Source organism: Clupea harengus, chromosome 17, assembly GCF_900700415.2.
Source record: "Clupea harengus chromosome 17, Ch_v2.0.2, whole genome shotgun sequence".
In the NCBI taxonomy this organism is placed as follows: domain Eukaryota; kingdom Metazoa; phylum Chordata; class Actinopteri; order Clupeiformes; family Clupeidae; genus Clupea; species Clupea harengus.
In genome coordinates, this window is record NC_045168.1 from 25,001 (window position 1) to 37,500 (window position 12,500).

Sequence of the window (12,500 nt, forward strand, 5' to 3'; positions counted from 1 at the left end):
ATTCCTAAACATCAATACAGTGAGCCTAGCCACAGTGGACTGTGTTCTAAGGCGGAACACCTTGAGAATAAAGCAGGTGTACAGGGTGCCTTTTGTCAGAAACTCCGACAGTCAAACAGTTATGCTATGACTATGTGCAAGTCATATACATTTCCACAACTGATTGCGTCCTATCAGCACTGACACATTTACTGTACTGTATTGCAATCCAATCCAATGTTACAGTTTTTCTCGATTGCTTACACACATGAAGCATGCCTCGTTTTCTCAAAACTCTAAACACAAATCCCTAAACCACTCACACAAAATGCAACAACATTCACAACACTGTGTAGCTCTATTTCTGATAGCACATTGTCAATATTGTCTTGAGCTAGAACAGGATGCAGTAGTTTTTTGTCCTTTTTTATTTTACATTTTTCTTTCTTTTTTTTGTTGACTGTACTGGCCTATATCCTATTGTTTGTTCTGTGCAAATCATTTACACATTCATTTGTGTTTGCTGTGATGTATAGGCTACAGCACTTTTGGAAAAAATAAAGAAATATTTTAGTTGTTACTGTATATTTGTGTGTTGTTTTATATTTGCGTAAAAACATTATACAGTTATATTTTACTACAGGAGTAAGCGTATAGTAACATAATGTTCCTGATAAGGCCTTCATACTGGTGTTTTCCCATTTCATAGTAGTGTTTTCCATTGAGCACATCAGTGTTCAATCGATGCTTAGAATGTCTACTCATATAATGGGCTGTGTTTGTCATTAGAAAACAAAGTACCCTTTTGAGGTGACATAACACTGTTTTGAAAGCAAAGTTGCCTTTTGCAGGATGTATAAAGGGTTTTGCATTTTGTGTGAGTGGTTTTGGGATTTGTGTTTAGAGTTTTGAGGAAACGAGGCATGCTTTCAAAAAATGTGTGTTAGCAATTGAGAAAAACTGTAAAGGGTTTTGCATTTTGTGTGAGTGGTTTTGGGATTTGTGTTTAGAGTTTTGAGGAAACGAGGCATGCTTTAAAAAAATGTGTGTTAGCAATCGAGAAAAACTGTAATATCGAAGGTAAACTCTAACAGTCTATTGTGTTAGTGCCATTGGTTTCATTGTGTAAACCAGCTTTCACTATTTGTTTATGTCAGTTGTATTGTTAGTTCACTGAGAATACACTTAAAAAAAAAAAAAAACAGCACTGTAATTGGCAAGTTCAAATATTATTTAGCACAGCGGTTCTCAAACTCTGGTATATCAAGTATATAAGATTATTTTCCAGGCTCCCCCATCTGATTAGATTTTTGAGTTTAGATGTTTTATTACAAAAATTGTATGAAACCTATTACCAAATCAGTCATACATTCTGTTACTTATGGTTGGAATTATAGTCAAAACAAATACTTTTTTACTTTGTTGGGACCCCCTATTACCCCATCAAGGAAAAGGATCCCTAGGCTATGGGTCTCTGGACCCTACTTTGAGAGTTTGTTAACCTATTCTTAAGTTTGTTTTTGGTTATTTAAAACATGTAAATGTATACATACATACTGTATATGCGGTGCATCATCTATTCAGAGAATATTATATAAAAGAAAATGAATGTAAAGAAACCCGTTTGTACTCTTTTTTTTTCCTTGCCCAAAAAGAATCGATAACAGAATCGATAAGGAATCGAATCGATAAGCAAGAATCGTTATGGAATCGGAATCGTTAAAATCTTATCAATTCTCATCCCTACCCCTGACTGACACACACACCCCGGACTGAACACGTGTGACACACACCCCTGACTGACACACACCCCTGATTGACACACACACACCCCTGACCGACACACACACACACCCCTGATTGACACACAACCCTGACTGACACACACACACACACCCCTGATTGACACACAACTCTGACTGACACACACACACACACCCCTGATTGACACACAACCCTGATTGACACACACACACCCCTGACTGACACACACACACTCCTGACTGACACACACACACCCCTGACTGACACACAAACACCCCTAACTGACACACACACACCCCTGACTGACACACACACACCCCTGACTGACACACACTCCTGACTGACACACAACCCTGACACACATACCCCTGACTGACACACACACAACCCTGACTGACACACACACACCCCTGACTAACACACACATCCCTGACTGACACACACACACTCCTGACTGACACACACACTCCCGACTGAACACGTGTGACACACACCCCTGACTGACACACACACACCCCTGACTGACACACACACACCCCTGACTGACACACACACACTCCTGACTGACACACACACTCCCGACTGAACACATGTGACACACACCCCTGACTGACACACACCCCTGACTGAACACGTGTGACACACACCACTGACTGACACACACACACCCCTGACTGACACACACACCCCTGACACACACACACCCCTGACTGACACACACCCCTGACTGACACACACACACCCCTGACTGACACACACACAACCCTGACTGACACACACACAACCCTGACTGACACACACACACCCCTGACTGACACACACACACCCCTGACTGAACACGGGTGACACATGTTGTTTCACTTCAACCAAAGGTCAACCAAAGGTCACCCAAATCTGAGTTCAGCTAAATTCTATCACATTTCCCCTTCCAGAGTAAAACTATACTTCCATACTTTTTTGACCACGGGTATTTACATTTTAAACTTTCCTACGAGATGATAGTTTTCTGTGATTTGATTGATGCTTAAGTTACAGTGGTACAGGAGGTAGAGAAGACGTTTAGAAAGCAGAAGGTTGCTAGTTCGATTCCCTGTTGAAGCGTCCTTGAGCAAGACACTTAACCCCTAATTGCTCCTGATGTGCAGTGTGCCATCAGTGTAAATGTAAAATGTGTATACATGTACAGTTGTAGCTTGAATTAGCCGTGAGATTTAGCCCAGAGAAGCAGACATGATGGCAGGTCTGTTGTGTTAACTATTCAAATCTCTGGCAAGGGTTAGGGTTATGGTTAATCACTGGTCACTGGACATTTGCATTGATTCTTGCAAAGTCAAAATCCTTCCCATGTTGGCAGAGAAAGGCAGGGCCAGCGCAGAAAGGGAAGAAAGTGTCCAAGACAGGTTTGGAAAAAGAAACATGTGTGTGTTCGTTTGTGTTTGTGTGTGTGTGTGTGTGCAGTAGTGTGTGTGTGTGTGTGTGTGTGTGTATGGGCGCAGAAAGGGAAGAAAGTGTCCAAGACAGTTTTGGAAAAAAAAAACATGTGTGTGTGCGTGTGCAGTTGTGTGTGTGTGTGTGTTCTATCTATCTAGAAAGTGTCCAAGACAGGTTTGGAAAAAGAAACAGATGTGTGTGTGTGTGCAGTTGTGTGTTTGTGTGTGTGTGTGTGTCTGTGTGTGTGTGTGTGTGTGTGTGTGTGTGTTCTATCTATCTACATTCTATTTTTTTTTTTTAAATGGTTGGTTACTTTTATTTTCACTTAAAATCAGTTTACGTCTACATCCACAATTAATAACGTGTTTTATAATCCAGTGTAAACAAGTACTCCCTTATGGGCCAATTAATAACGTGTTGTTATTTGTTTAATAATCCAGTGTAAACAAGTACTCCCTTATGGGCCACTTAATAACGTGTTGTTATTTGTTTAATAATCCAGTGTAAACACGTACCCCCTTATGGGCCAAGCTGTCTCAAGTTAATGCAAATCATTTTGTACTGAAATATAATATTATATATTACCAAATATGTGCTCATCAGTACAGTACATTGCATCTTCATCATGACATCATCTTCATCATGACATCATCTTCATCATTACATCATCTTCATCATTACATCATCTTACACCCCACAGACACTGAATACTATATCACACACACACACACACACACCCCAGACACTGAATACTATATCACACACACACACACAAACACACACCCCGGACACTGAATACTATATCACACACACACACACACACACACACACACACACACACACACACACACCAGACACCGAATACTATATCACACACACACACACACACACACACCCCAGACACTGAATACTATATCACACACACACACACACACACACACACACACACCCGAGACACTGAATACTATATCACACACACACACTCACACACACACCCCAGACACTGAATACTATATCACACACACACACACACACACACACACACACCCCCCAGACACTGAATACTATATCACACACACACACTCACACACACACCCCAGACACTGAATACTATATCACACACACACACACACACACACACACACACACACACACACACACACCCCAGACACTGAATACTATATCACACACACACACCAGACACTGAATACTATATCACACACACACACACCCCAGACACAGAATTCTATATCACACACACACACACACACACCCCAGACACCGAATACTATATCACACACACACACACACACACACACAGTCACTGAATACTATCACACACACACACACACACACACACACTGAATACTATATCACACACACACACACACACACACACACACACCCCAGACACTGAATACTATATCACACACACACACACACACACACACACACACACCCCAGACACAGAATACTATATCACACACACACACACACACACCCCAGACAATGAATACTATATCACACACACACACACACACAGTCACTGAATACTATCACACACACACACACACACACACACACACACACACACACACACACACACACACACACACACACACACTGAATACTATATCACACACACACACACACACACACACACCCCAGACACTGAATACTATATCACACACACACACACACACACACACCCCAGACACTGAATACTATATCACACACACACACACACACACACACACACACACACACACCAGACACTGAATACTATATCACACACACACACACCCCAGTCACTGAATACTATGTCACACACACACACACACACACACACACACACAGTCACTGAATACTATATCACACACACACACACACACACACACCAGACACTGAATACTATATCACACACACACACACACACACACACACACACCCCAGACACTGAATACTATATCACACACACACACACACACACACACACACACACACACACACACACCCCAGTCACTGAATACTATATCACACACACACACACACACACACACACAGTCACTGAATAATATATCACACACACACACCCCAGACACTGAATACTATATCACACACACACACACACACACACACACACCCCAGACACTGAATACTATATCACACACACACACACACACCCCAGACACTGAATACTATATCACACACACACACACCCCAGACACTGAATACTATATCACACACACACACACACACACACCCCAGACACTGAATACTATATCACACACACACACACACACACCCCAGACACTGAATACTATATCACACACACACACACACACACACACACACCCCAGTCACTGAATACTATATCACACACACACACACACACACCCCAGACACTGAATACTATATCACACACACACACACACCAGACACTGAATACTATATCACACACACACACACACACCCCCCAGACACTGGTAGCGCAGATGTGAAAGATCATGTGAAAACAGCCAAACATAACCCCAGGTGGGTAGAGGCCGGGGCTAGCAGCGTAGCCACCTATTTTTGCAATGTTAGCGCTGGAAGTGGTGAGCTCAAGCGGGCTGCTGAGGAGGGGACGTTAGCCAATAAAATGATACTTCAGCAAATTCACTCCTCTAACAAATATACGGAATGAATGTTTCCAATAGGGTGTGTGTGTTGTTGGAATAACACTGGTAACACTTTACGCTAAGGGTACAGGATACAATTATCATGAATTCACGCATGAATTCATTGATGTAGTATATGTAATATTATGCATTATGTCATTAATGATTTATGTATTACTGCATTCCTTAATATCCCATGAATTATCAGGAATTGACGTGTTCATTTGTCATTCGTGATGTTGTAGCGAATTAACAACTGTTTCCAAATCTTAAAGTAAATTTTCAATCAGAGTCAGAAGTCCAGAGTGCGATAAACTGAAGTTTTATTCCATCCTTGCAGACATTTCATCCAAAACGAGAGTGGTGGTCCATGGAGCAGCTCTGACTAAAACACCCAATGCATTTACTTTTTATACTCATATTTCCCCACTTTCTGCAAGTCACGATCTTCAACCTCCATCTATACTGACCCAATCAGAATATTCCCTTATATCTCCTCATATTTTATCTACGCTTTTGGCCACTCAGAATATTCTCGCTCACCTGTTGCGGGGGAACTTTTGCTTTGAGGGAGATAGACCCTCCTGCCAATTTGCTTGGTATCACTTTTTTTGGAGGCCTGATCTGACCTTGACTGCCATCATCTTGTGTGTGTGCTTATGTGCGAGTGTGTGTGTGTGTGAGTGTATGTGTGTGTGTGTGAGAGTGTATGTGTGTGTGTGTATGTGTTTATGTGTGTGTATGTGTTTATGTGTGTGTGTATGTGTGTGGGTGGATGGGTGTGAGTGAGTGACCCCCCCTCCTGACTGCTTGTTACTTTCCACTGGCCTGCACCTGACCTGCACCCTGGCCTTCATGATGCTTGACCTTACATGATACCCATCCCTGCACACAGGCCCAATGACAATTGTAGCTGCAATTCTGCTCTATGACCACCACGGCACTGTTTTACAATCATCATTTTCAACAGTGACCTCATAAATGAACAACAAAACTAAAGCATTAGGTACGGCACATCATTATGAATTGTGCTTTAATAAGTATGATCATGATTATTTCTTTTTATGCAAAACAATGTCATCACTGCGCAAATTCTGATTTGAACACAACTTGTGCCTAATAATGTACCCACCTAATGCTTTAGTTGATGTGTTGTTCATGTATGAGGTCATGAATGAGAGGCTATGAACTCATGTCAATTCCTGATGATTCATAAGATATAAAGGAATGAAGTAAAGCACAATAATAATTCATAATTCATGTACCCTTACTGTAAAGTGTCACCATAACTTTAGTTCAAGCCTGTGGCAGCAGTTCAAAATAGTTTGTTTATTGCCATGCAATGAAAAATACCTTTTCACAAACTTTTTCACAAGTTCAGTGGGTACATTTTCCAAAAGAATGCTTTAATTCTGAAAAATGAAGTTGGTCCCACACCAGGGGCGTTTCTAGGATTCAAAGAATGGGGGGGCTTAGCCCCAAGGGGAGTGGCATGTTTGCACGCGGCAATTTTTTTTTTTTAAGGCCCATTTGGGGCCGCTGAAATCCATTGTTTCAGACAGTTCATAGATTGGTTTAATCAGAAAGAGTGTGATTTTGCTCTGTAGTTTTGCTTGCATTCAGTATATGATAACACAAGAGACAGAATGACAGGGTCATAGTGAAATTTGACAACACAAATATACCAGCTGTGGTGAAATGACCTGTTCTGAGCACCAAAGCTGTCCTGTGGGTAGCTCTTCAGCTTAACCGGTCTGGGCCCTGTGTCTTTTTCACCTAAATCATTAGTTGCTGCAGTTGCTTGGTCTGTCTCTTCCTCTCTCTGACTCTCTGCCTCAGCCTCTCCTTCTGCATGACCCTTTAAGATAAGTTCAAACATTGAAACATTAACTGCTCGAAATCCAGAAGCCAATTTTATGACTTGGCATAAAAATATCATGTAATAATCTAGTTTAGGCTAACCCTTGGAGTAGCCTAGGCCTGACAACAAATGCCTATACAGTTCTACCACAGTAGAAGAAAATTAAAAAAAACTCCACTCATTTCCTTCTAGACCTGTAGACCACTAACCTCCATCACACCGGCTCCTTCAGCCCTGTCAATCTCCTGCTTCTCTCTCTCATCTGACTGGGCGGAGCTGCCACCTCTCCTAAAGAATGTTCTTATATCCATCTGGTCAATGAATTGGATGATATACCGGTACAATAGCGTTATGAGGGACACTATGACATTTCGTTTTCACTAGCATTAACTGATTATAAATAACAACATTCTATAGGGACTGATAATATTGTTTTGAAATAATAGAGAGATATATCAATGCAAAGAATAGAGAGGTGTCGATAGTTATTTCTTGTATTTCGAATTCGCTCGTTCACACTCTTGCTAACTAGTGACAGTTTCTAACAAAGTAGCAAGCTAGCTTAGTTTTAACATAGCCCACTACAATATTCGCTTTCATTTGCCTCATATCAAGTAAACCTAAAGCAGGTAACACTCGTTAACAACTACAGATAGCCACATTCTGTAACTTCTTGTACTTACAATTTCACTCCGTGCATCATTTACTTTGAACTCCTTGTCTATAATACTGGCTGTCGTTGACGAGAGACGATACTAGTGCCCGGGGTTTATATCGTAAAGTATGATGAAAGGCTATTGGATTATAATTTGAAGGGGGAGTAAACATACAAACCAGAACGCACGCACATAAGTAGCATGTTAGAGTTATAAATAACTTGTCCGTGTGAGAAACAATAGTTTAATTTTTTTTTATTTAAATTTTTTTTTTAAGCCAATAATGCCAAATGATTTGGGGGGGCTGAAGAACATTTTAGGGGGGCTTCAGCCCCCCTAAAATAGGCCTAACGACGCCCCTGTCCCACACAAAACTCACTCAATGTCTTTTAATATTTTTTCTTAGATATGTAGGCTACATAGAAAATGCATGAATAATAACTGAGATACCCCATTATGTTGTGAACAGTAGGCCTACGTGTGCTGTTGGCAAAATCAATGTCTATGTCTGACCTGGGCACATGTTCAGGATAAAAAGCGTGCGTGCACAAGCATTACGGTCGCGCGCAAAGTGTCCCGGTTTTAGGTCTGGGAAATCTGGTCACCCTACCCAGACACTGAATACTATATCTATGTGCTCCAGTGGATGTGTACATTAAACAGTCCCCCCCCCCCCCCCCCCCCCCCCCAGTGGATGTGCCCCACCACTTATTCTTAACTTTCCTCTCTCATGTCACCAGAAATGCGGCCTATTTTTAGGCAGATATTAATAAGTTTGTCCTAAAATTGCGGCTGAGAGAATCTCTTGATGTTTGCGGCGCCACTGCCGGTGGCCAGAATGTGTTCCGTGTTTCCCGCCACTGGTTTCAGTGCGCCACCGTATTCCGACAAGTTCAAACCAACGCTTTCAATACGCCGTTACTGGGAGAGCGAGCGCGTTCCCCCTGGTTTCAACACACGGTTACTGTGATTTTGTACTTCAGCCACGCACTCGTTTCAGGACCATTACTCGCGCGAGAGGGGGGTTCGTGACCCCTGCCCCAGCTGTCAGCTGTGCTCTCGCGCAGCCGTGTCTGACTGTCCCACTCTCCCACCCCCGGCAGCATGGCGTCTGGCGAGGAGGAAAGTTCGGTGGAGGAGAAGGAAAACAACAACAAAAGGAGAACAAAAAGCGCCATCGCGACAGCATGGCTGACATTCTACAACATCGCCATGACGGCCGGGTAGGTGCTTGAAATCGACCCGCGATGTTCCCACCGCTTCACGCGCGCACTCCCTGAAAAACTACACTCTGGGCTCCTCCTGGCACACCGCGTGCCGGCGCGTGTTGCTGTTTATAGGTCGGGAGTTTCTGAGCGCTCGCTCGAGCTGTAAACTTCTCCCCCCTGCCACACTGGCAAGCTTCACTAACAAACTTTTGGACTGAATTGCGTCGTACCCCCTTCAGCGAATGTTTTTGTAAAGAATAACGTGTGCCAATGTGTGGTAGTAATAAAAGCGCTTTCCGTGCAACTGTCGGAGCGCATTCAGTCTTTCCAAATACGGTCGAACGCCCTGTGGCGCGTCACGCCCGCTGCTGGGACAGTTGCGGGATAAGTATAGCCGGCTCGCTGTCATTAGAGCTGTGCTGCCGAATGGAGAATTATGCTCAATCGGCAGATTTGACCAACGGCCTTAGCACTAATACTTTGTCTTCTAGTCCTTACGCTAACAACAAACTAGTTACGTAGCGTTACACTACCTCGTTGGTTTTTAAAAGTATAACTAAACTATTGACTCGAACAGAGACCCTATACTGCTCGTACTCACTGTATCGCCTCTGTCAGAGAGAAGAATGCGCCATCAGTGGATGGTGTGGGTTCACACTTGCCCTCGGTGAAGATCGTGTTCCTCCATCACATCCACCTCTTTTTATCCCAATTTTAGTGCTTAGCATGTTGTGATATTGCGCGTGACTTCAGGCTATCAAGCAACACCTGAGGACCTGTGTATCTGGTGGCAAACCGCGAATCTCTGCGAGATTAGTTTAGATAAAGTCAGAACAGTTTTCATCAGGGAGACCTGGCCAGCTGAGCTGTTTTGGAATGGAGTTGGTTTAAATGGTCCCTTTGTTTTTGTCTCCAGAGCAAAATTAATTCCCCATGTGCGCTTCCATATACCACCTTTAAGGAGAACCATACCAGCAAATACCACCTTTAAGGAGAACCATACCAGCAAGGGACACCTTTAGGGAGAACTATACCATCAAAGACCACCTTTAAGAACTATACCAGCAAATACCACCTTTAAGGAGAACTATACCAGCAAACACCACCTTTAGGGAGAACTATACCAGCAAATACCACCTTTAAGGAGAACTATACCAGCAAATACCACCTTTATGGAGAACTATACCAGCAAATACCACCTTTAAGGAGAACTATACCAGCAAATACCACCTTTAAGGAGAACTATACCAGCAAATACCACCTTTATGGAGAACCATACCAGCAAAGACCACCTTTAAGGAGAACCATACTAGAAAGGCAACCCAACAGATCACAGATCAATAGTAGTGTCTACAGTATTGGGAAAGGCAAACCAACAGATCACAGATCAATAGTAGTGTCTACAGTATTGGGAAAGGCAAACCAACAGATCACAGATCAATAGTATCTACCGTATTAGAACAGGCAAAGCAACAGATCAATAGTAGTGTCTACAGTATTGGGAAAGGAAAACCAACAGACCAACTGTCTCCATCCCTCTCCCTGCCTCCCCCTCTCTCTCTCTCCTCTCTCTCTCTCAAATTCAAATTCAAAAAAGGCTTTATTGGCATGACTGCATACAATACAACGTTGCCAAAGCATGTTTACATAAAATGTACAAGCACAATAAACATGAATAAATAAAAACAAACAATAAGTTATAGGTGGTAACAATGTGGTATAGAAACATATAACAGGTTCATTGTTAATTATTAAACATTAAATATTAGTTATCTGGGACAGGGGGTTCATGTTATTGTGGAGCTCATGACAGGCTGATACATATTTTGCTGCCAGTCTACAGCAGTCCTCCCTCTCTCCCAGTAGAACTGAGAGTCTGTCCAGATCATTTAGATGTTGGAATTCTGGGAATATTTGTGTTATTTTGTCAAAATAATAGTCTCTAAGACTTTGGTTATGGTTGCAGTAAATCAGGAAGTGTAGCTCCGTCTCTACTGTTCCCTGGTTACAGAAGGAGCACAGCCTCTCCTCTCTGGGTAGCCAGGTCCAGGGGCGGACTGGCCATCGGGGATACCGGGGGAATCCCCGGTGGGCCGGCGGGGTTGGGGTGGTCTAAAATACCGGCCCACATCTATCTCTCATTGGCCCTCACTTTCACTTCGCGGCATTGACTATAGTATATGCTTCATAAATCATTGACTGATATTTATACTACTGATTGCGATCTGTATTCACACTCATGGTGTCTTCTGAAATGTGTTCTTACGGACTTCGAAAGACCAATGTAAGGAAAGATCTCCGCCTGACTCATGAACGCCTGAAAATGGGTTCTTACACAGCCGAAGTGGATTTTTAGGATGATGATTCTTACATTTAACGTACGTTCTCGTGCGCCTACTCAACACTTGCATCACTGGCTGGCAGACAAAGTCGTTTTTGACAGTGAGAGCATGTCATCGGCACCAAAACGTAAATGGAGAAAAAGAAAATATGTCTGGAGGAAGGTGCATCAAAATATAAAAAAATCTATAATTTATTTGGGAAACCACCGACTGCTGACAGTGATACGAAAGTAAGTTGTGTCCTTGACCTGGCCATTGTTAGCTTGCTTTTCAGAGATGAGGTAACGTTCCCTACAAGCTAGCCTATCTAACATTAGGTAGATACATTTCCAAAATTGAGATCGTTATGATCTGGTAAAATCAGCAAGCTGGCACTGATATCGAGATTATCTAATTTAACATGTTAGACGTAGTCACTTGTTTACAATCGATGAGCAAGCTATCTATGGTGGTAGTTGTAAAGAGGGCAATCTTATAATTTCTAATAACGTATGTCAAATAAGTTGACCAGCTAGCTTGTTATGCTAAAATCACCGTGTTACACACAACACTAACATTATAAACAATGTTAATATGTTATCTAGATTAGATAGTGAGGT

The 12,500-nt window shown here is 42.5% G+C and overlaps 1 protein-coding gene across 1 annotated transcript in view; it reads left to right on the top strand.

The window, feature by feature from the left end:
* The first annotated feature begins 9,397 nt into the window (after positions 1-9,397).
* Positions 9,398-12,500, top strand: part of hacd1 (3-hydroxyacyl-CoA dehydratase 1) — a 22,786-nt gene continuing 19,683 nt past the window's right edge. Inside the window, exon 1 of the mRNA XM_031583993.2 lies at positions 9,398-9,574. Within this exon, the coding sequence (XP_031439853.1) occupies positions 9,456-9,574 (119 nt within the window). The 5' untranslated portion in view covers positions 9,398-9,455. The remainder of the gene's footprint in view (positions 9,575-12,500) is intronic.